This window comes from Zootermopsis nevadensis, unplaced genomic scaffold, assembly GCF_977971745.1.
Source record: "Zootermopsis nevadensis isolate Lab colony 2312 unplaced genomic scaffold, Znev_1.0 Znev_ptg000021l, whole genome shotgun sequence".
Lineage (NCBI taxonomy): Eukaryota > Metazoa > Arthropoda > Insecta > Blattodea > Termopsidae > Zootermopsis > Zootermopsis nevadensis.
The window spans coordinates 6,420,527-6,445,287 of NW_028259153.1; the positions used below are offsets into that span (position 1 = coordinate 6,420,527).

The 24,761-nt window shown below is 40.4% G+C and overlaps 2 protein-coding genes and 1 long non-coding RNA gene across 5 annotated transcripts; 2 read left to right on the forward strand and 1 right to left on the reverse strand.

The window, feature by feature from the left end:
- Nucleotides 1-1,275: 1,275 nt before the first annotated feature.
- Nucleotides 1,276-11,225, forward strand: LOC147873132 (kelch-like protein 10). Its single transcript, XM_087352599.1, has 8 exons — nucleotides 1,276-1,485; nucleotides 3,614-3,804; nucleotides 4,989-5,240; nucleotides 6,547-6,826; nucleotides 8,459-8,695; nucleotides 9,511-9,680; nucleotides 9,998-10,158; nucleotides 11,041-11,225. The coding sequence occupies exons 2-8, from the start codon at nucleotides 3,617-3,619 to the stop codon at nucleotides 11,223-11,225; spliced, it is 1,473 nt and encodes a 490-aa protein (XP_087208725.1). The 5' UTR covers nucleotides 1,276-1,485; nucleotides 3,614-3,616.
- Nucleotides 11,226-11,349: 124 nt separating this feature from the next.
- Nucleotides 11,350-17,183, forward strand: LOC147873133 (uncharacterized). Of its 3 annotated transcripts, XR_015536100.1 has the most exons (3): nucleotides 11,694-12,366; nucleotides 12,490-12,665; nucleotides 13,661-17,183. XR_015536100.1 is itself a non-coding variant. In XM_087352443.1 (2 exons), the coding sequence occupies exons 1-2, from the start codon at nucleotides 12,239-12,241 to the stop codon at nucleotides 14,226-14,228; spliced, it is 696 nt and encodes a 231-aa protein (XP_087208569.1). In that variant the 5' UTR covers nucleotides 11,717-12,238; the 3' UTR covers nucleotides 14,229-17,183. The 3 variants fall into 3 exon arrangements, 1 of the variants encoding a protein (XP_087208569.1); XR_015536099.1 differs by having other exon boundaries at nucleotides 11,350-12,665; XM_087352443.1 differs by lacking the exon at nucleotides 12,490-12,665 and having other exon boundaries at nucleotides 11,717-12,366.
- A 3,550-nt stretch (nucleotides 17,184-20,733) lies between these two features.
- Nucleotides 20,734-23,422, reverse strand: LOC147873134 (uncharacterized). The gene is made up of 3 exons (XR_015536101.1): nucleotides 22,790-23,422; nucleotides 21,997-22,193; nucleotides 20,734-21,570 (listed from the first exon to the last, which is right to left on the reverse strand). It is a non-coding gene; the product is annotated as an uncharacterized LOC147873134 (long non-coding RNA).
- Nucleotides 23,423-24,761: the final 1,339 nt, after the last annotated feature.

Consider the following 24,761-nt stretch of genomic DNA (forward strand, 5'->3'; position numbering starts at 1 on the left):
CGCCAATTCAAACTGGGGTCTGTTGCTGCTGATGGGAGTGTTGTATCCCGAGCTGGGATAGGTTGGCAGGGCGAGCGGATCCCTTGGGAGGCAGTTCGGGGTGATCGAAGTACTGCAAGCTGGAGGTTAACTTGAGAATTTATTGCAAATAAATTGATACAAGTTGTTGCGAGATCCAGGTATCGAGAGATGTTGATCTGCCTAAGCACGGGCAGAGCCGACTTCTAACAAGAGTCGAGTTCTCTCCTGCGCAGAGACGATCCAAACTCAAGTTCAGAGAGTGAATAAGGGTGGTCGGTCGTCGTGGTTTTATACACATTTAGTGACGTTAACTTTCTAAAATGGTTACAAAATAATAGCTTCCTTCATCTCGGTACTCTGCCACTGCATATAGGTCTTTGGTTTGTTTACAGTAAATTCCATCGCTAGTTGACGACTAGGGATGATTTAGAAATCAGTTGAAACATCCTGCTTTCCCTTACTGAAAATAACTTGTGTGTAGCTTATTTTGAAATAGCTTAGGGAGAGTACCGATTACACAAATAGTTACAATTTGCAGCTTTGTATCTAAGGATATTGGATATACTAATTAACGCATTTTCTATAATTGGCCCGTATATAACAGGAGGTCATCCCGTCCAAAGAATATGGTTGGTTGGTTCTCTGAGGTTTGAACCCAGAGGGGGTGGGACGCTTCGTCAAACACTCAGTCTGCAAATATGGACCGACAATGGTCAGCTTTTATGTGAACACCTGCGTGGATAACAAAGCAAGAAAAATTGTCAGTGGAACCACGGTTCCGGAGAATTAGACGTAAATACGTCATAACTGCTTTACAATTGAGTAAAGTTTGATTAAGACATTGCTTATTTAACTTGAATTAGTTACGCTTAAGATGGGTCTGTGGTAGATGAATGTAATGTAATGTAATGTTTTATAGGTAACAACAATGCCGAGTAAACAGATGACGTTTCCTAGGTAACCATTGTTATCAGATGTTACACATTTTCCTGTCACTTTTTCGTTACACTTTTTTGCGGAATGACCCTTCCGTATAGACGTATTTACGTCAAAATCAGTGGAATTTCTAACCCACGCCTGCAACAATCTTGGCTGAGCATGCCATAAAGCTCTTTTCTCGTTTCCTATGCATGCAGTATAATTGAATGAATGAACCGTATTGCACTCCATTCCTTTACCCAAGAAACTAATTGTTAAGTCATCTGTTTACTCGGCATTGTTGTGTTTCATTATCGCCGTCAACAATCCATTCGTTATTGCGGAAAGAGTTGAGCTGTGAATCGCTTGTAGAAGAAGTGCGTCGTAGAGTAGATAATTTTGTGCTGTTAAAATCCTCTTAGAATATCACAATTACTTATCTTATATAAGAATTATTAAGAAGTCTGTGAAACTCCATTTTAGTTTTGATTAAATCGATCATTGACGGTGGACGTCGTGGTCTCGTACAACTGAACAAAGTTTGAGGTAATGGATTCCTATTTATTATTATTGTTCTTCACATTTAATGTTTTTATGTGCATTATTTATCTCGTGTAAGGGAATTAGGCTTGTCTTCTTTTTAACATAATTTAAAGTAATGTTGCATTGACTTCTGTTTGTTCACGGCATCATTGATAATAAAAGAATATTCCAGTAGGCAATTAACTTCTTAAAGGGATAAAACGTGTTTAGTAGCCCAGAATCTTAATAAAAATATGTCGATACTAAGAAGTGGGGTTTATATTCTGAACAATAATTCTAACACTTTACAATTCCTGATACATCGACATTATTAAAGCGTTTTAGGGAACTCGGAAGAATTTTTATTTCGGTTTTACAAGCCTAATTATCGACGAATCTCCCTCTCATTATCTCCCTGCAACAGCAGATTAAATCCGGGGAATGTTTGCTATTATTGAGTGCAAAGAATTTATGGGTGCAAAACGTGGTCTTTCACTTTGAGGGAGGAACATAGACTGAGGGCCTCTGAGAACTTGGTGTTGAGGAAGATGTCTGGACCCAAAACGAGAGTGGGACAGATAATTGAGAAAAGTGAATGACGAGCTCCTCACCCAATGTTGTTAGGGGGAGTTGAGTGTTTACAAGGCCTGAAGGGAGGAGACCTCTGAGAAGACCTCGGCGTCAGTGGCAGGATAACATTAAGATGGATCTTAGGGAGATGGGACTCGATGTAGCGAATTGGCTTTCCGAACACGATAATGAATCTTCTGGTTCAGCAAAGGAAGTGGGCTGTTCTTTGACGAGATGAGTACCAATAGACTTTTCACAGAATATCTTGCTCATTGCAGTGTTTGAGTGGCGTGATCTACGCATGCGTTAGAACAACTTAGAGCCTTTTTTACTGTTCCCAACTGTAATTCTCGCGTTAATTGATAAATTTAAATTACATCTTGTGCTTGTAGTGTATATAAATTTGTAATTTAGGCAGAAAGGTCCTTAATTATGTAAACTGTTAAGCACTTTTAGTTCTACAGAGAGAGAAGAACTCGAAAATTTTATGCTTATGAAAAGGCGTAAACTTCTTTTTCCAAAATTTATTTAACTGCCTGGTTCTGCATCAAAGGTCACGCAATTTCTATGGCATATTTTTGTCGTAATTTTTTAAAATTGGTTCACCAGAATAGAAGCATCTAAGACTTTATGGATTACATTGATGTTTTTATACGTAATCTCTACGTAGTTTACATATAAGGAGATTTAAATTATGCGAGTAATGACAAACACGCGGCATGACTTAATATTGCCTGAATCAGTCACATCTTCGGAGTGATTTAGCCAAGAAGAGTGAGATTGGCGGGGCATGTTTTAATGCATGGATGGGGCAAGAGGTGTGCACCTGGTATTGGTCGGGAAGCCTGAGGGTAAGAGAACGCTGGCGAGACCTAGACGTAGATGGGAGGATAATCTCAGGCGGGATTAATGGGAGATAGAAGTCGAAGGAGACTGGATTTTGTTGGCCCAGGGCAGTGTCCGGTGGAGGTCTTTGGTTAATTCGGTGATGAACCTTCGGGTTCGGTAAGCCGTCTATGAAGTTACTTAGATCAGTCACATTTAGAGCTTTGTCGTTTTGTATTGAATCTCAACAGGCATTTCTATAACAAAGAAACAAACTGAGTCCATGGAGCGGAAGCCCTGCTTGAGAATCTAACAGTAGCCCAGGTAATCAAATGTCTCGCATTTTATGAAACAAGAAGTTTCATGTTCGTGTTTACAAGACTTCGCCTCTAAGCCACATCCACTAGCCACACTTTCATACCACATGTCTCTAAGATCGATTTTAATATTATCCCAGCAACGTATAGGACTTTAAAGTGACCTTTTCCTTTCAGGTCTACCGATTAAAAAGTTGCATTTCTTGTCTCTGCCATGTGTTCTACAAGCCCAGCCCATCTAATCACCCTCGATCAGACAGCCTACAATTTATTAATTAGTGAAGAGACCTATAAAGCTCCATATTATGCAATTTTCGCCATTCTGCTCTCCGGACCAGATATTCTTCTCAGTATCTTGTTCCCTCTCAGTCACTCCCAGTTGATGTGCACACGCATCAGTGTGAAGAAAAACTTGTAACAGCGATCGACTGTCTTTTCAGGAGATGGAGGTTAAGCGAGAAAGCGGCTGTCCTGAGCAAGATGGCGGCAGGTGCACGTGCACCAAAGCATTGGTCCGTCTGAACGAGCTGAGAGAGAGGAACTTCTTGTGTGACGCGGTGTTGAGGTCGGAGGACGGCGGCGTCTTTCGAGTCCACAGAGTGATTCTGTCGATGCACAGCGAATATTTCAGGTTTGTTCATTTACTGACGTGGTTTATTAACACGTGAATTAAGGACACAAGAGACGTCGATTCGTATGTGAAATGTTTTATCCCTTTGATGCAGAAACCTGTATTTTTATATGGCTGAATGTCTTTTGTTATTTGAACATTGTCATGAAATCTCACGGCGCCGTAGAAACTGAGTGGCACATCAGACGTACTTACTGCCTTCTTTCCTTGATGATGGAGGCAGTAAGCGCCTCTGAAACGTCCGATAATTTCTACGAGACAACACGAAGCAACATCGCAGAAGACGTACGTGGTCTTTTGTACTAACTTTTAAGTGCGGTTGTACCAAGGTGACAGTCAATCGATCTGGAGGGAGAAATAGAAACAATCCATTTCCAAATCGTCTTGGATTTAATTCATAAAGACGACCGACAAAGTCCAGAAGAAAGTTGGTAATGCCCGGAACATTGAAAGTTGCTGTGTGTTGCTCTGACTGAAATATAACAAACTGTAACAAAGATCTTCGCGAGAAATGTTTCATTGGTAGGAGAATCTCGATCGAGAATTTGTGCAAACGTTATTTTGCTTGTGTTTTAAATAAAGACGTTTCTCACGTCTTGTTACGAGCTGTGCCCCTTTTCCAGTTTTCCAACACCGAAATCTTTCCGTTTGTCTTGCACTGAAAATCCCTTAATTTGTAATAGGAAATTGTTTGTTTCTTAAAGGCCTCGTAGAAACATCGGCTTTTCTTTTCAGTTGTTTATTGTCGGGAAAATGTTTTTACAGAACAAATAGATTTCATATTACGAACTGATCAATCAGTGGAATGTACAGCCCGCGATGTATGTTGAAATATTATTTGGCTTTAAAATTTCTGTAGTTGTTATAACCTAAGACATCTCTTAAAGGAGTCAAGGTTATGTAAGAAACGAGGGTGGCCATTCTATAGTTCAAATGTTCGCTGCTTGCTTTCCGATTTGTAAATTATATTCTGTTAGGCCTACGCAGGCCCTTCACCCAATCGCAGTTAATCCGGTCCCATTCGTACTTATTCTTAGTGTTTTTTAATTATTCAGGTAACAAAAATTCATCCACCACATTGACGAAAGGATACTTTTATTTGGCTACGTGAGTCATAAAAACTTAAACTTTGTGAGCATGACTTGTAATTTTCTGCTCGCCGTTTCTCCAAATCGACGTTTCAGGACCCTCTTCACGACATCACTGCACACCAGTGAGGAGATTGATGTTTTCCTCCTCGGAGTCAGCTCAGACGTGATGACCCAGATACTGGATTATGTTTATTCTCGCGAAGTGGACATCCGCTCCGACAACGCGCGTCAGCTGCTCGAGACGGCTGACTACTTGTGGGTACCAGGCGTTACTGAACTCTGCTGCGACTTCCTCACGGACGCGATGGACGCCGACAACTGTATCGGCATCTTAAGTGTCGCAAGGTAATTGATGTTAATTTGTCATTTGCTGTGACGCCAGCCTTCGTCACTGGAGCGAATGACCTTTACTCAAGACAGCAGCCGGGTTGGAGATTAAATTCTCTGACTGAGGACTGAGCAAATAATTATGTTTGACGGGTTATTATTAACGTCCCTGTAATTTAAGTTTTCTGATTAACTGCATATGTTTTGATAGTCATTATGATCAGCAGATGAATAATTTCACCATATGGAACGTTAATCGCGATCTATTGCAGGGTCATAATTAAATATGTCTTCCTCTCGAAATCCTTATCTTCGTTCTTCTCTCTATGCAGCATTCCTTGCTTCTTGCACAATCCTCTCAACACCAAAATCAACATTCAGCCCGAAATACTTCTGCATACAGCAAAACCTCTGTAAACCGAGATTCGATTATCCGATTCCCGCATTAAGCGACCGAATTTCAACCAGATCGGTTGTGATTGGATTCCACCGGCGAAAGTGCATAAAGCGATGTCCACGCGGTACAGTTCATTGGTCTAACCTCACCCCAGATTTGCTGATTATTATGAACACTTCAAGATATTTAGAGAATTGGTTATTGTCGAGCAAAGACAAAGACCAACCCACTGGGTCCCGTAGAAGCTGAACTCTTACTCCTTCTTGTTCAGGACAACATAGCAAGCAAATCAACTGATATCGGCAGAATCACACCAGAATCTCCAGTTCATGCGATGGACAGAGTGACTGATAAATTCACTCTTTTAGTACAGGGACTCCCTCGAACAGCGCTCACGAGTGACTTTTGCCGTCGGCTTGTGCGTGCGACACGTCCGCATCATTCGCTGGCGACTAAAATCTGTATTGAGTCTCTACTTATTTGTTCAATTCCATGACCACGTTCCCCTTTCCCTCGTACATTTGACCCGCGGTTCCCCTCATATAGTCCGATTACACAAGGTTTCACAACACACGCAGTTACCAAAACGTCGTTTCGCTACGGTTAAAGACAGAATTCAAAATTCTACACCGTGCCCTTATTTCAACTTATAACCTTATCTCGAGGACGAGCGGGCATTGCCTGGGAACCTTCAGAGCCGAAAACTTTCTGTTTTGTCACGGTTAAACGGAGCGTATCTCAGCGTTGCCTCTCCACGTGTCTGCGCTCAGCTTCGCTCATTCGGGCTCCAAAAGGCTAAGGTAAAAACTTCAGGCGAAATACTGTGGTCTGCAAGTGAATGAGAATCCAGTTCTTCCTGCGGTGGTTCAATGTGTCAGAGTTCGAAGAAGAACGATTCTGAGTCGGTTCTTACCCTCGCTGTCGCAGGTCTCACTTCTGCGCCGACCTCGAGACTCCCGCTCGTCGCTTCGTTCTGCGCCAATTCGTGGAATTGTCTCAGAAGAACGAAGAACTGCTGGAACTGCCTGTAGAGGAGCTGCAGGCGATAATCGAGGCCGATGAACTGAACGTGAAGGACGAGACATTTGTGTGGGAGTGCATTCTCCGGTGGATCAACCACGACCCGGACAACAGGAAAGGTCACATCGCGGACCTTTTGAAGGGCGTCAGACTGGGACGACTTGACGCAAAATTTTTCAAGAAGAAGGTCAGTATGCCCCTGAAATCGTGGATGTTTATGGAAACTGAAACCCGCATTTTTAATTCCATATTCGCACTTGTTCGTAACTAATTAATGCAAATTGTGAGCCTTTTTCTTCGTCACGTGTAAACCCGTCTGTCTGTCTGTCCGCAGTTCCAGCTCGTTCATTAGATTTAATACTGATACGTTTTAACAGAATCTGTTGACACATTCCAATTCTGTTTACAATCTTACGACAACATCGTGAAATTTACACAATGATTTGAATGCCTTTTTCCGATCAAAATTTGCTGCGTAAGAAATTCCCAAATTGCTTTAGATTCCATTGCCACAATAACTACCTGTCGTATGCCGCTGGTAACACGCTCGCATACGCGTGTGTATGTGCAAAACAAATATTCGATTCGTCCTTTTATGCAGAAATGTGGTTGGAGATAATGATCGTCCTTTATTCATCGTCTTTAAGTTTGACAGTCCGTCGGCGTTACAATCTTTTATTGTAGTCTCAGCGTTTATTGAGATCCATTACGCGTTTCAGTTCAACTACGGCATTCCACCGTTAACTGCATTCAAACGTCCCCTTAGCTCGAACAGGAAAATACTCGAACTGATAAATCACTTTTTTGGTTCAGCGTTCAACTAAACTGAAGATCCTACGCCATAAGAAGCGGGTCTTAGCTGCTATAAAAATTTCACGCATCTCCGACGGTATATATATATAGTCAACCAGAGATCACATCAGCGTGATAATCTTCAGCTGATTGACCACATAGGGACAACAGATATCGGAAAAGTTCAGCAAGGTAGATTCGTTCTACATCCAGAAGTAAATTACCCCAGGGGCTTCAAACTCATAGACAGATTTAACATTCAAATATGGTAACCGTCATCTTACGAAGCAGCCATATTCCTTCTTCCATTCCGCCATACGCTTTAACCCGAGAGAAAAAAATGTTTCTACCCTAAGTCAAATGCCCTGTAATTTCAGCCACTCACATTTTACGAATACGTGCGATACAATCGCACGGATTCATGAAAATGTTGTCTTTAAAATTTATCATTCGTATCTACTAATTTCCAACACGTAAAGAGAACCACCTGATGATGACCAATTAAGGTCGAAACACGCAATGCCTCATAATAGACATCGAGCACAATCACACGGTTTTGTGTTGACGGGCATTCCACCCAACCATCAACATGCAGAAGGTTGCCTCCCTTGAAACTCGAAGCAACTAATTGTCATAATTTTCTTTTGATGCTACGTAATTTTGACAATTAATTAAAGTTATCGAATCAAAAAGAATGTGCATCTCGCACGGGAGAGACGAGAAATAAATTACATTTTTTAATGTAACTCAAAATGCAACACTTACTGAAGTATTTAACTTTCGGTTGAAACACATTTCAATAGTTTTCTCTAAGATCGATTTAATTTGTTTTCGCTTCTCTCCTCAAACTGTGCATTTTTTAAGAGCGTCGTTGCATAAACCAAAAAACACATTTTCCTGTATATATACCACAGTGTATTTCGGTGATTTCCCAACCAAATTATGTGTGAATTTCTTGTCTCCTCTGCAATGGAACATGGAATCCCTTCCTAAAAGTTCATAAGTTCCACAATGAACTGTTCAACAGGTAATAAAACACCGGTACGTGAGGAAGAATAAGGCGTGCAGACCCGTGATCTCGGAGACGCTCAAATTCCTGGACGACTCGAAAAGGTTGTCGAAGGACGACAAAGACTTCATGACACCAAGGATTGCCCGCCCGCGAATTCCACAGGACATTCTATTTGCTGTTGGTGGGTATCGTGACGGAGTGCCTTCAGATGTGATTGAAGCCTATGACGCACGAGCAGACCGGTGGACTGTGGTGAGTTGCACGTATTTCTACTGTTACCGCGCCTTGTTAAATGACGCCTATGAGAGAAACTACTTTTCCTTAGTGTTACTAAGTAATTGTTTATTTAAGCTTAATCACAAGGACCTCTTAGCCTCTTTATTTCGTGTTCGTTTATTTCCATTGCACTGAACCCTTTTTTAAGAGAAGCTCCAAACACATGAATTAAAAAGAATAAATAAATAAATAAATTACTCAAATGCTGAGTCTCTTGTACAAAGTAAGTTCTAATGGGAATCGACGACGGATCTGAAGTTTGCCTTAAATATCGTTTACAATAAGCGTCCTACTTCAACTGTCATGGCAACCTGTCTGCTGATTTTAAACATCGTTGATCGTCAGTGGATTTCAACGTAATAAATGAAGCACTGATCAGCGTCGATGTCGGCCATCTGCGTGGTAACGCCTCGTGAATTAGAAGGCTTTGGGGTGGGGTGGGGGACGTACTGCCTCCATCTCTGCGTCGATAAAACCCAAAACACTAACATCTGTCCTTTCCAAAGTACGAACCTGAAATGTCAGCTGTTGATCAGAAATTAATTCTACGTTTGTCTGTCGAACTTGACGAGAGCTTCTCCTCGGGTCTTCCTGTTTCCACCTTCGCTCCAAGTTAATTTCTCGCGGTCTTTGTCGAGTGCCTCCCTCCACGGTGTAGCAATTTCGGTCCACTGTTGGGGGGTTGCACCTCTGCTCTGGTGGTTGGTCGCTTGGACTCTATTGTAAGGACTTCACTTCAATAGACCGAATGACCCAAAGAAACATAAAGCCATAACCTGTCGTTCCTGCAGGTGGAAGGGGTCGACTCGATCGGTCGTCGAATGGACCATGGCACGGCAGTGGTCGGTTTCGACATTTACGTCATCGGTGGTTACCGCGGCATAGAATACTTATGCTCATGCTGCTGCTTCAACGCTGTTACGAAGACATGCCGCGAGGTGGCGCCTATGCATGAACGCAGGTAAGATGCAGCTTGGTAACTAAGGAACTCCTTGGAGCAGAGTCCTTCTTCAAAAGCTGATAGTCGCTCTCTTAGTCAAGATACAAATCTGGGCAGGGGATGTAAAATTGTACCACTCACACACAGGAGCATCGTGCAAAGTGCGAATAGGTCGGAGGACTTTTGCGACAATTTTGTTTTTAAGAATGCGATTTGCTTGTTAATTCATTTGAATTATGATTCAACAATGACGAGCGAACAATTGCGTTCTACGAGAGGAAATGCATCTCCATCAGAAATAAATGAGCATAGCAGAGCTTGTACTTTTATCGTTTCAGATGGGGTTTTAGTGTGGCAGTTCTGCGAGGTTCAGTGTACGCCATGGGCGGTTGTGTTTATGACAGAACGGCGGAAAGATATGACCCCAAGACGAACGAGTGGTCTTTGATCGCTCCCATGAACACAGAGCGAAGCTATGCAAGTGCGGCTGTACTGAATGGTACGTAAATCCTGTGAAACAGAAATTTGTGAGTTAGTGCTGAACGCGAGGCGTCTGTCTGTCTGTCCGCGTGTAAGAACGCAAGAACGGTTGAAGGAATCGCAGGATTTGAGGTTCTCACGGCGGCGAGTACGAAGATGGCTGTCGTTTGGCTTCTGCCGACGTTTCAGACGAACATTATGCCTTCATCTTCAAGGCATTCCTCCTCGCTCTTGAACTTAGTTTCCCTCCCTCCATTATCCAATATTCTTTCATTAACTCTTCTTTTATCCGTGCTACGGACTTCGTTATTTCACAGACTGCAACGGCTTGAAGTTCTGAGTGCGTGATGGTTTCTCCTGCTCTCGTCAGCTGTCCCTTGCGTCGCCTTCTGCCTTTTTAGTGTGCACTAGGAGTGAATGCAAATAACCATCAAACTATCAAACTGGCTCTCAAATAATACGGATTTAATATGTTTTTGAGACAGTTAATGATCTCACGTAAACAGCACTTTGTATTATAAATGTATTGCACCGCTTGGCAGCTCGTTCCGTACATATCTGATACCAAATTTAATAAAATTCCTTTCACAGGAGATGTATTAATAAATTACCATCATTTCCATTATGCATTAATTTAAGCACTTTATGCTGTTTATATTAAATTTTATCAGTTAAATTCGTTTCCTTTGACACGCCGATGGTGTGCATTCGAAACAAAGAAACAGATGAACAGAGACAGCCGTGTCTGTGCAGTTTCTGTGACTCGAAGGGGGACTTAATAGATTTACAAATTTAAGTACGAATTGTCCCATGTCTGTGCTCTGCACGGACCAGTTTTAACGCCTCTCCCTACACCAAATGTGTGTACAGTTCGTGTCATATGGCTAATTTCTTTTTACAGACAAAATATACGTCGCTGGTGGATATGACGGAAACAATCGTCTAAACTCGGTGGAAGTTTATGACCCGGACACCGACGAATGGACGTTCGTTGCACCAATGCATTCTGAACGTTGGTTTCTTTCTTGCGTCGCGTTCCATGGCTTCCTGTACGCCCTGGGTGAGAACTCCGGACATTCTGAGTGATGCTCCTCTAACCTTCTTACAGAAATCGCTATTGTGAAATGTTTTCTTGGTTTCTTTGAGTGACTGAGATTTTATGAACAGAATTTTTCTCCCGTCATTACAGAGTTAGTTTGTCACTAATGTTAACCCCGATTCGTGGTTTCGATTACATTCTCCACAAAGAACACTTAACTAACTAACTAACAATCTCTTGTGGTATCTCAAGTAAATTATGCCCCATTTTTCACACAGTCGCAGTTTTAAAGGTCAATATTTTGTTCTTGTAGCAAGGAAATTCCAGTTTGCCGCGCTGTTATCTCCAAAACTCCGATGGTATAAAGCAGTCCCTTCGCTATCTTTGCTTTTCGTCACTTGTTTTCTAACGCCGTTTGGAACAGTGCATCTTGTGTTGATATTTATGTCTACTTTCGCACGCATTTTCATGAAGAAGACAACAGATGTCAGGCGCAATTTCCTGATGCTACAAGTACGAAAATGAAATTGTAGCTGTTCCTGGTACTAAAGCTGACAATGCAAGAGGGAATGAATTTTCTTTGTTGTATTTCATTCATTCGTTCCTTATACGGAATTACCAATTTTAAGAGCGTAAATCCGTTTGTAAGAAACATTGAAGTTTCGGGAAATACAAACATCTAGAAATTTGTAATTGGTAATCTTGAAGATAAGATACCACTTGTAATACATTGGCGTAAAAGGAAGGATAATATTAAAATGTTTTTAAGGAACTAGATTGTGTGAGATGAGGCCAACTACCGACTTTTGTGAATAAGGTAATGAATCTTGTGGCTCCATAAAGGCCAAACATTTCGTGGCCATTTGACAGAGTAATGAATATCAAGAAGGGTCTCGCTGAATGGGGTTAGGATAAGTTCCCTTTGGCAGCTTTTCTTTATATGCTGTGACCTGTTACTGAATCTGTGTGCGTGTGTGCAGGAGGACAGAACGAGATATCATCCGAGCTCAGTACCGAAAAGTACGACCCTGCAGAAGAGACGTGGACCGAGATCCCTGCCATGAACTTCAATGATTATGAATTAAACGCAGAAGTGATGGACGATATGATCTTCGTCATCTGTAATTATTATAACGGGAGCGACTTCTTCAAACGTGTTGCATATTTCAATGACAAGGAAAATCGATGGTTTGTTTCTTTGTTTGTCTGTTTCTTTGTATGATTTTTCAGGGCTGTATAATCACAAAATCTTACTTTCGAAAAGCACTAGGAAGTGAATCATTTCCAGTCAAGATATCCACGATCTTGCAGATGCTGCGCCGTGTAGTGACGTAGAAACTGACCGACGTTTCGGAGGTTCGTACTGATTACTCAGAGCCTCGAATAAGAGTGCGAAAAATGGATGGAATGAAAAGCGGCAGGGCGACGTTGCGGTCAAGCTGATTGGTTAAAGCAGACGGCGAATGACTAGGAAATGCTAATCAGACGTAAGCCGTGACTGCATTAATAAGAAGTTCTTTGACTAAGTTTCTTTGATCAGTGGCACTCTCTTGGGCAGGAATCTTCTGGCGTTCAGCACATCAGCATCGCCATAAACTTCGGCTTTCATCAAAGTGTTAGGCCAGTTTCAGGTTTAACGACGCCTACCGTCTCATGTTCTCATTTCTGATGGAAATTTATTTTAAAATGGCTGTCTCTTGGCGTGTTTGACCACGCAGTCTCCTGCCATCTGTTGACGGAGTGAGTAAGGAGCTCCAAAAACATCCCAGAAGACAAATTTCTTCATACTTGTTTGTGCAAAAGCCAGAATTCCCACAGACTATTTTGCTAAGAGAAGGAAATATTGTCATGGGCGCGTGTCTCAAACAAGACGTGCTTATCTCTCCAAAGAAAGCGTGTGATTAAATTTATTATTCAGACCGAAGGTAATGGTTTAATGAAGTTTACCAAACGCAGTTAGCTCAGAACACAAGTCATTTGACAGCGTTTTAAAATAGTGGTAACCTCTTCCTCCATTTTGATGTAATAAAATGTGTTACGTTATAATAGCAAGCTGGCCCATGTTCTATGTGCATCTGAGTAAAAGAGAAATCACGTGGGAACTGTTCTGAAATATGGTGTGGGAATGAATTCCGATTGGAGGAACTTTTGTTAAGGTTGTCAGGAAACAAAATACAAGCAACGACATTTCGGTGGAAGCTTTGCCCTTAGCTTCAAGCAGTTTCCCATTCAACCCAAAGACAGAGCCAGCCCATCAGACAAGGATATTTTTAGGTCAACACATTTTACGACTCGCAAAGATAATTCTTTTTACTACACCGAAATCTCTGATATTTTAGAACCCCAAAAGTAAAAGTATATATATATACATATTTTCTGTAACTGTGTCCGCGAAATGTGATAAAAATTGTCTTGAGTGTAGATTATACTAATGGACGATGAAAGAGGGTTTGTTTTCACTTTTAATTATTTCAAATTGCAGGAGCCAGGCGGCAGACATGAATGTTAGTAGAAGAAAGATGTCGACTTGTGTCATCAAGAACCTACCGAATGCAAGCGACTACGCCTACAAACACAGAGACAAATCGATGGAGGCGAAATGCAAAGAAATGTTGGATTCGGAATGTAACCGTCCATCTGCTGATGTAGCCACGGGTTCGAACCCAGTAGAGAAATGCAAAGAAATGTTGGATTCGGAATGTAACCGTCCATCTGCTGATGTAGCCACGGGTTCGAACCCAGTAGAGAAATGCAAAGAAATGTTGGATTCGGAATGTAACCGTCCATCTGCTGATGTAGCCACGGGTTCGAACCCAGTAGAGAAATGCAAAGAAATGTTGGATTCGGAATGTAACCGTCCATCTGCTGATGTAGCCACGGGTTCGAACCCAGTAGAGAAATGCAAAGAAATGTTGGATTCGGAATGTAACCGTCCATCTGCTGATGTAGCCACGGGTTCGAACCCAATAGCTAGGCCGGCGCTGGTGCGGTTAAAACGTTTGTTACTTCGGTGCGCGGAGAGGGTTAAAGGTTTTCTCAGGATACCTTGACATAAGGTCAGTCGGTGGGCGAGGATCTCGGACTCTCAGGGAAAATACGAAGAGGCCTTAATTGGAGCGACGCTCGCGGGAGGGCAGCGAAGTCGCTGAGCTGGTGCAATTCTTCACGACACAGTTGTTGTTGTTGTTGTTGTTGAAATCACTCAATTTATTCACGAATTGAGACACGCTGATGCAAAGACACAATTATGTTGATATTCAGAGAGTGCAATGAATCGGCTGTTTATTTACTGAAACTTTGCGAACAGAACACGTCTGCACGACTTGAAGATCAAAACTTGAGAGCCCCGTCACAACACAATCACGATATAAATACCCCCGCAACTCGTAACCGTTCTTAAATTTTGAATTGAATGCGGCGATCCGATTCGTCCCCCAAAATCACAGGATAACGTCGCAAACGCTCCGAAATGCACATTCGAATTTCATTGGTCCCAGTCGCAGTGAGGCGTCTGTTCTAGGGCAACCGTCATTCTATATCTGGAAAGGCTTAAGTTTTCGCCTCGTAAACAAATTTACGAGGCGAAAGCTTTGTGAGTGTCACGGAAGGTCTCGAGGAAAGACGTTGAAGCGACTGACTGTCGCCACTCTCTTCAAATTTAATACATTAATCAATGCCAAAATTCATAAAATCGTTCACATTTGGATGACGTAAGGCATTCAAAATATAATCTCATCCTTCGTTTGTATAAACCGGATTAATACGCCAAAGCCTGGTTTACCCTTTTCATCTCAAGTTTCAGCCCGTTCGGGACTCGAACTACGAAACTGGACTGGCACAGAAAAATAAGTATTTTCCAGTTGATTACAACCACGATGAACACATTAGTTTTAATTACTTTCCTTACGGAAATAAAGTAGAAAACTAGGAATTGATGTAGTAGCTACAAAAAATAAAGAGAAATATTGATTGCAGCAAAGAAGGAAAAAATATTTCTTCTCCTTATTCTCTGCACAAGAAATCTTATTGAAATGAATTATTTTACAGACGTTTAATTTTATCTAAAATATTACCATTCATCAACACACAGCAGTTTCACCTTTCGTCTTGTATTAAATGAATCCACTTGTGGCGACATGTTTCGAATTATGAAACCGTCATTATGAAGGCAACAGACTGTGAATTTTTTATCGATTTCTGAACTACGTCTGATATTTAAAAAAATTGCAAAATTACATTTGGCTGATTTGCTCCAATATACCGGATAATTGTGCCATGTGCCTGAGGAAGAACCAACTGTAATCGTCTAGCCATGAGGTCGAGCTCGAACTATGACCACCCATCAAGGATGAAGCAATGTTTCCGTTTTCAATACATTCACTCCCGCACATGTCGCGAAGGGTCAGCGGAACATTTGTCATTGTCCTTTCGAAAAATCCACATCCAAGGAGTTCGAAACTTCTTGTAACTGGCCATTGTAGTATTTCACCCCTGGGAGGTCGGACCCCTATTAATTGGGTTTATGCAAAAGTAGGCATAAGTGACCTAGCGTCACCACGCGATGTAAACTGTCAGAGTTGACCTCGGGAATCGAACCGACCAATCAGAGACTTGAATTTAAAATATTGCACCAATCACAAAACTAAGGGAAGTCGAACCAATGATGTTACAAAATTTGAGATTTCTGAATGAGTGGGAGAAATTAATATATTTGAGACGCAGACTTCTTTTGAGAGGAGTCGGCAGTTATCAGCTATCAGTTGTTGCAAGTTGAAACGGAATCACGGACTCGTCGGTGTATTACATTAACTTTGACCAATATTGCGCGGAGAATTTAAATCAGCAATCACCTGAAAATAAATAACTAAAGCCTCAGCTGAGGCGATCTTTAATTAAACCCCGTAAACCCAGCAAAAGATTCTCATGAATCCGTTCATCGAACCCAATCCCACCTTGGCAACAAAGCAAAGAAGAAGGGAACGGTTTCACAACCTCTTCAAATGCCGTGAAGAAACAGACGATGGTTTCAGTTAACAGATGTATTTCTTTATTCGCGGTATTTTGTAAGGTACTTTTAAGTACTTTAATGAATAAGTACGAATATTACCACAAAACACACAAAACCAAGAACTTGAATTTCGTTAAGGCACATACGGAGTAATAGAAAAATGTGACAGCTCTAATCAAATGGGGAACTCAATTCATGTTTCCGAGATAAAATCAAATACAGAATCAGCTTAACAGATCATAAGCGAGGCCTCAAAGAAGACTTCACGCACCAATCCTGCTTCTTAAATGCTTTGGTTATGAAATGACAAAGTCACAAGAGAGATGTGAAACTTCTATAGGACAGACAGTCCTAATTGTAATGTAAGAATGTTGCCACCTGATGTCGAGACCTTTTTATTTTCAAAAGGTTAAGTCTTTGGGTAAGAAATGCCAAAGCATTTCACAAGAGAGATGTGAAACTTTCCTATGCCAGACATTGCTAATTGTAATGTAAATATGTTGTCACCTGATATCGAGGCTTTTTATTTTCACAGATTGACGTGCTTTGGTTACGAAATGGCAAAGCATTTCAGAAGAGAGATGTGAAACCTCTCTAGGCCAGACTTTGCTGATTGTAATGGAAGAATGTTGCCACCAGATCTCGAGGCCTTTTTATTTTCACAGGTTTAAGTTCTTTGGGTACGAAATGGCAAATATTTCACAAGAGAGATATGAAACTTCTCAAGGCTACGGTACCTGGAGGACTTTTTATTTTCATTTCTTTGAATCATTTGCTTTGCAGACCGATGTAGAACATCAAAAGCATTCACTCCAAACAATACATTCGCTCCAATATGTGAAAATAATATGGATATGAACATCACAAAAAGCTACACAACAGAAATTATAGTTGAGTTTTAAGTTATTGATATAATTTTACACCTGAAGATGGTTCGATGAAACCGAAACATGTTGTAAAAATGTTCCAAATGTAAATCGATTATTCGATGTGGAACATAAAATGATAATTTAATTATCTTATTTGTAAATTTTAAATTTTAAATAAATTTTAAATATATTGTGATTAGACGGACAAAACCGAATAATTAATTTAATATTTGATTCACAATATGACGCAATTATACTATTTTAAAAATAAATAAAGCATAAGATCAAGATTTTGAACATCACAGATTTATGTTCAACAGAATATAATGCTGCGCAAAAGATGCAGAAACTCCCCGAAGGATAAATATTTTGCAGATGTGATGTGTCATGACCTTTCTTCTACATGTGATACTGCATTGGCCACTGACACTAATGCCATGTTAGCAGTGAAAAAGGAAAAAGTGGTATTATACTTCTTTGCAATATTCATGTGTGACTCACTGCTGGATGCAGAAAAGCTTAAACAATAGCACAAAGTGTGACAGAAAAATCGTAAGAACAGTCTTTGGTGTTCAAGTTCCCCCGCTGAAACAGTGTGACTACACAGAATCTTACTAAACAAGAGCTGACATTAGGACAACAAAATGTCAGTATCAAGTATTAACAGAAGAAAAGAATGGCATTACCATTCACCTTGCAAAGCTCAAATGGGTTTTGCACAATAAAACAGGTGTATCAAAAGGGACCATGAAAACTGCTACAAGATCACTGAAACTATTTAGGGTTTGAGGTTTTCATGGCAGTGGGTCTGAAGATGACTGTCTTCTGTGTTATGTAGTCTGGTAGAAGTTTGCCAAAATTTCAGAGGTCCTTGCTGCTTCCATCATCGTCGCCCGGATGACGTAAGACATCCATCTTCATCGCTGAAACCATCCGTGTCTAATACAGAATGAAGTATTACACTGCACCATACTCGAGTACTGCAAGGGAGCGAGCAACTCCTTCCTCATTTGACTCAAAGTATTTTGTGACGAGACACAGCTATCACTTACAGTGGAAAGATAATGCAATGGCACTTAAAAAATATCCATACAGCAGAAATACTTATGATCATAAACCACCAAAAACCAATTGTTACAATACAATGGAATGTACTAACCAGTTGCTTAAAATTATTTTCCAGATTTAGTTCCAAAAGAAGCATATTTCAGGGAATTCCATTTAAAACGAAGCCCCAGCTTCTATACATGAAACCCTTTTACAAACAAAATTATGAAACAAATGGCGATATTAAAGCTGCATTCTGCTACTACAAATGATGAACTATTTTAAATTCGTACAGCCATAATTTGAGGCATATTGTCACTCGATTAATAATTGTCACAGACAAACACTTTCGCTGTCCCAAAACTTTGTTAGCTTTCTGTGTATTGTCTTATTTTGCACTTCCTTCGGAGGATATGCATTGCTAAATGCCTAACAAACAGCTGAAAATTATTCTGGTGCAAAGAAATGCTTGAGAATAAACATCTTCTGCTCATGATATACCTTGTTTGCACACGCACAGCCCAACAGCTGTGAGCAAGGGCAATGGAATGTCATGGGGAAGGTTGAGAGAGTTCATTACGCTGGGAGGAACATGCTTCTGATTCCATTTTTGTACCATGGTACATGATACTAGGTTGCATATTCAATGGTATACCCTACATATAATAAATTTTACAAGAAAACTTTCTGCGTTATCTTAAGTTATCTCACGAGCTACCTCACAACTTATAGCATGTTGTGTTGCTTACCACCATTTCAAAGGTACATACTGCCTCCATCTTCACATTCCTAGAAAACAATGGCAATGTGACTGCATAGTGTCATAATCCAGAAGACCACAATCTGTACATATAAATCTGTCTCCCAACGTTATCACATTTTCTCAAATACCCCATGCATTTCCTTCCAAGAGAGGGAAAATGAAACCAAACTTTGGATATAAGGTTTATTTGTAAGAAATTTGGCAACAGAATTCATTAATGTACCCAGAAACCAAGCCAAGCACAACTTCAGTGTACACGGGTACTTTTTGCATATGACGGAAGAATCAGAAATATAAATCAAGTTGTCATCCCTGGAGAAATGGACATGCATGCTGCATCTATACATAAGCCATTTGAAGCTGCAATGAAAGACAAAACAAGTGATGGTTGAATTTTTGAAAGCATTCATTCACACCAACAACGAAAATCAAGTGGCTCGACACTTAACAGTTTTGCACGTTGATAAAAAGTGAATTGGCATTCATGCTGCCTGTGTTAACTTGAAAAAGAGTTTTAAGAAGTTGATGGCACAGAGGATGACCACTCATGTGACAGCAATCCTGACCATGTCAAATCAGCTGATGATGGCAGCAGTGGAGAACAGTAATTATAAGTATACTTCTTAAGGACTGTTTGAGTAGCAAAACATTAACATACACCACTTTCTTCTTTCAGGATAAATGCAGGTACGTGAAATGGATTGGGATATTGTCCTCAGTGGTCTGCCTAGTAGTTGTGCCACCAGTCTACTAAAACTGGAGGAATATGAGATGTTTTCTCTTCTCCATTCCGCACAAGCTTTACTGTTTGCTTGGATGTGGCTTTATGAAGTATGCAACTTAACTGCTACATCATTTGATCACGTTTTCATGCACTAGAGGATCAGAGTTTCCAGGCTTCGCATTCATTTGTGCCTCACAATCAAGGAAACTTAGAGAATTTGCCCTTTAAACATGGGTAGACTGTGTGGTCCCCACCAAAAAATATCTCAGTTGAGCTGTGTACTGTGCAAGTACTTTTCCTTTCTTGTAATGACAGTAAATTAGTCCCTTTGTTTTAAGAATATTATTTTTGGCATCCTAAAACCCTTTGTTACTAAACAGTCAGTTTTTGGAAACTAGATAGAAATGCTATTCCATGTTTTTTAGAAAAACTATTGTCAAGAAGAACATTCTTGGAGAAACTAAAAACATTAAAATATGGGAGACACTGCCAACCTACATACAACCCTAAGAGTGAATATAAGGAAAACAAAATGTACACTGGGAACCTTTGTTTTGCAATATTATTTTTACCAATGGTTAACAGCTTGCAACAATCTGAGAAAAACTGATTTGCTGGCAAATGCTTGATGTTTCAAAAAAGTTGAAATGTTTTGAATTTCAGGGGCCTTTAACAACCATATGACTTACGTGCTTCACGAAAAGAAAAGAAAAACATGAATCTTCGGCAAAAACATTTACAGTACATGCTGGTCATTCTTTATTTAAGCCACCAAAGAAATTATGAGCTTCTGGAGATCCAACTTACATTTAGTAGTTCAGAATATAATAAAAGAGTTTGTAGAAACTGAGAAATATTGAAATGGGTGACACGACTTGCCAGATCAAGAACTGCCATTGAGAGGTCAAGAATAATCTGAGTTGCCCCTTGACAGAAGTAATTGTACAGAATCTTTCCAACTGCTAGATCATTATGATCCTCTGCTGAATGAGCAGTTTCCAAAGGCCATTCAAACGGATTTGTTAAAAGCCCTCCATGAAGTGAGCTAGGTGACATCTCAAGACAAATTCAAGAACCACCTACGATTGGCTGAAACTTCTGACCTTCATTTTGTCATGAGGTACATTCATGATAGTAACAGGTCTTATTGCTAGAATCCTTTATTTCTGTGTTCACAAATTCTTACATTTTGGTTCATACATTACAGACAGAAGGTCTGGGTATAGATTTTATTCACAAAATAAGAGAAATTCAAAGTCACATGCAAAATGAACATGACACACTGTTCTTAATTTTCTGACAAAAACCAGGGAAATGAAGAAGGCAAATCCTGACATAAGAAATTCTGGAGAAGAAAAGTACAGAAAACTTTTCTACAAAATTATTGATAACCAAATCAGTAATCTATCAGCTTATTTCTGAAGTACAGAAACATGAATTTTGCTGTTACTACATAAGTGACAAATTCTACATACACAAGTTTATGGCTGCCTTTCCTGAACAGCATACACAAAAACTGCCCGTGTATTTTTTGATTTTGCATTGCTGAAAAACAAACTGTCCTTTATGTCTCTGGTTACTTATCTCATTGTGCAAAACAGAGTAGTTTCTTCGCAACAGTATGGCCATATTTTTTGAACAACATTACAAACTAGTTGATTCAGTATCCACCATTCCAACTGCAACACCATAGATCCAATGAAGTTTTTCAGCTCATAAAAGAGGTAAGGTGACAAGACATTGGTCATCTCGCTCTGTAATCAATATAAAAGCCTTATTTGTAGACCTGATGAAGAATCCTGTTTCTATGATTACGTCATTTGAAAAAATCATGGCAGTGCAAACCGCAGCAGAGTTGCATTCTGACTCTTGACATGTATTTTCCTTAGGCCGTAGGCATACGTTTCAAATCCTGGAGTGTGACTGGCAGCCTGTAGCATGGAATTTAAATCCTACATTCTTGTGCAGTAGAGGTTCATGCCTGAAATATATAGGAGTGTCCAGAAAACATTCTACGATTATTAAAGCTTACAAAAACAGCAGATTCTTATCAATGTTTTTCAAACATAACCTCTCTTTTATTCAACTCCCCACACAATTTAAAGACATTCCTTCTGAATTGAAACCTTGTCACTTACAAATCATCACTGATAAATTTGGGCTGTTAATACCACAAATGTTACACTATATTCACATTCACATTTGCAAGTAAATCTATATTCTGTGTTATGCATTAAAATCACTTTTTTCTCACAAATATGGCATTATTAGAATTAAGAGCACCACAAAATACAACAAGGTTACAAATGCCACTGTATTCATTTACAGTACCACATATAATATTGGTCAGACTTAAGTCTCTCATAAGACAAGCACATCAAATACATCCTAATGTTCATGTACTTACACAACACATGCCAAGTTCAGACAGAGATGAATCCCTTGCGGACAAGGGTTCCTCCATGCTCCCAGCAGGTTTCCTGTTCTGATATCAAGTCAGTCTGCCAACTGTTGCTACTGTTTCTATGGCAAGCTGTATGAAGGTCAGGTTACATACAGCATTCCGCTCAGAAGGATCATTCTATTTCATGTAATCTGCTACTCCTAGAAAAAAAATACATTCACATTCAAAAAATAAAGATTCCACCATACATGTATCACACTCCTCTAAGAACACACAGTTAACACTTCTACCTTAGCCAATGAGCACGCACCTTCCATTTTCAAAAGACAGATTTTGTCATGTTCACTACCAACCCATTCACAAGTTAACACTTCTAATATACGTCACGACTGTGAAACAAAAAGTAACCTCCCTATCTCACAGATTCATACTGGAACCTTTCTTTCCCCCCCCCCCCCCCAACTGCAAAAAACAAACATTAGACATGTGGGCTGACATTATTCCACACCACATCATAAAATTTTTACTAAAAACTCTGCCACTCCTTCCCACACACACACACACACACACACATCAGTCCTATGCAACTTCAGTTGCCACTGATTTTAGTTTCACTGTGCTTTAAAGCCTTTCTTCTTTCCACAAATATGGTAATATTTAAAATCTGATCACCAGGAAATACAACAACCAAGTTACAAATGGCACTGTAATGATAAACAGTGCCACATATTCTTGGCAGACTTAACTCTATCACATGACAAGCACATCTAATACATCATATTGCTCGTGTACTTACACAATGCACATCAAGAAGAGACAGATAAATCTGTAGCAGACATGAGTGCCCTTCGTGATCACAGTCAATTTCCTGTTGTGATATTAAGTGAGCCTGCCAAGTGTACTGAACATACTCCACTGATTTCCTGGCAAGCAGTAGGCTGGTCAGATGACAGACAGCTTTCCCCTCAGTAGAATCCCAAGGATTAATTAAGATTCTTCTCTCAGCTATTCTCAGAAGACAAAATGCATTCATTTTTAACTATCACGTTTTCCCACCCAAACAGCATTCATATGACGCAGTTGATTGAATATGTTCTTTTGTTCTGGGGGCACACCACACATGCAGCATTGCTAAACAAGCATAATTCACGTTCCAAGGCAAACATATTGAAATTTTTCAAGTAACTGTACAAGGCACCAAACCCGCAAATAATAAACAATTCTGAGTATATAAATGTCACTTATCAATGCCTCGTGGCGTCTATTTAATCATCGTCACATAACCTCAACCGACTAACGAGAACACCCCATAATTTCCAGTCTCTTATTCCCTAACCTAATAACAGCCACGAAGATCACTGTTCGCACACAGAAACTTCATACGCCAGTCATACCACACCTCCAAGACTCCAAAGACTAGATCACGCAACAAATCTTACCAACTTCTGACTTCCTTTCACTCTCTGTGAACTTGGCCACAACGAAATCTAGTAGCGAACCAATAAACTACGTATCGCATCGACATAACTGATCGAACCAGAATCAAAATATACCACACGCCTCGTAGCTGAAGAGTTAACGTACGAGAGACTGCGGAGGACGACGACGACGGATGGTTACAGTAGTATTGAGTTGTAGAAATAAAAGATTGGCATAAACGGGTTTGGTATTCTATGCTTTACCTAACTGATTTCTGCCTTCTAAAATAAATTACAGAGGGTTTAACTGGTAGGGGATATGGGAGCCCAAGATGAGAGGAAGGAGGGTTTATGCAAAAATATATTTATGAGGGAGCAGCCAAAGTGGTCCAAACAGACATCATTTCATTTCCAGGACAACAATCTTTAACCAAAACCACGTGTTCAAAGCACTTTAGTCGAAAAAGATAAAACCAAGCCAAGTAAATCAACAAATCTAAACTGTCATCTACTGGGCTTGAGATTTTTGCAAGCAAATCCAAATTCATAACAAACAGCACACCAAAAAACTTACAAGTTTTGTAACCTATCCCCTTGCTCGACACAGCAAACTCCTGTAGTTCTCACGCTCGCCGACAAAAAGGATCTTTGAACGTACACGGGATAATTGGCTGTCAACGCTTCTATTGTCTGCCTCGGACAACGCCGGCGATAGATTCTCTGCTAACAAGGCTTATCTCAAGAAGTGTTCCGACTTGCTTTCTTTGTTCTTGTCAAACTTGTCCTGGTACAGCGAACATCGCTTGTATCTGCTGATTCCACAGCAATTGGGTTATGGCGACCTTGAACGGCTCACAACTCTTCAAATCTTTGTGTATCGCCGTGCACCATTGTTTAGCATAGCCATCCGTTTCTGACTTAAAAGCAATCGGGAGTCGAACCGAACCTGTTTAGAACGGTCGCTGTAAGTTGGAAGGACAAGATCTAACAACTGCGACGGGCCTTGCTTAACCAATCCCTGCGTAGTAGTTGTATTGTCGCTGCTACAATCTACAGGCCCATCCGACATGTACTTATTCTCACTTCGCGTTCTCTCTGCAAACAGGCGTTACTGATTGGGTTGAGGTCCCGGGAACTAAACCATCTGAATTGTCACTAGAGGGCCTGTCTTTCTCACTGGTAGTTGGCTGGTCCGAACGTCTACGAGCACCTGATAATTTCTCCTCCATTTTGCCTAATCTAGACGTTACTTCCTCTCTCTTGGATTGACTATCCTCCGCAGGGTCCACACGATCTCGCAGTCTACGTAATTTAGCCTCGTCCTCAATTGCAGTGACGGGGATAATTTCC

What these genes read in the sequence shown, in the direction of transcription:
- LOC147873133 (XM_087352443.1), top strand. Translation starts at nt 12,239, where the DNA reads ATGAACTTCAATGATTATGAATTAAACGCAGAAGTGATGGACGATATG. An exon ending in AATGACAAGGAAAATCGATG is followed by an intron (nt 12,367 to 13,660) that starts GTTTGTTTCTTT and finishes TTCAAATTGCAG; the next exon opens with GAGCCAGGCGGCAGACATGA.
- LOC147873132 (XM_087352599.1), top strand. Translation starts at nt 3,617, where the DNA reads ATGGAGGTTAAGCGAGAAAGCGGCTGTCCTGAGCAAGATGGCGGCAGG. An exon ending in GGCATCTTAAGTGTCGCAAG is followed by an intron (nt 5,241 to 6,546) that starts GTAATTGATGTT and finishes TCGCTGTCGCAG; the next exon opens with GTCTCACTTCTGCGCCGACC. An exon ending in GAGCAGACCGGTGGACTGTG is followed by an intron (nt 8,696 to 9,510) that starts GTGAGTTGCACG and finishes TCGTTCCTGCAG; the next exon opens with GTGGAAGGGGTCGACTCGAT.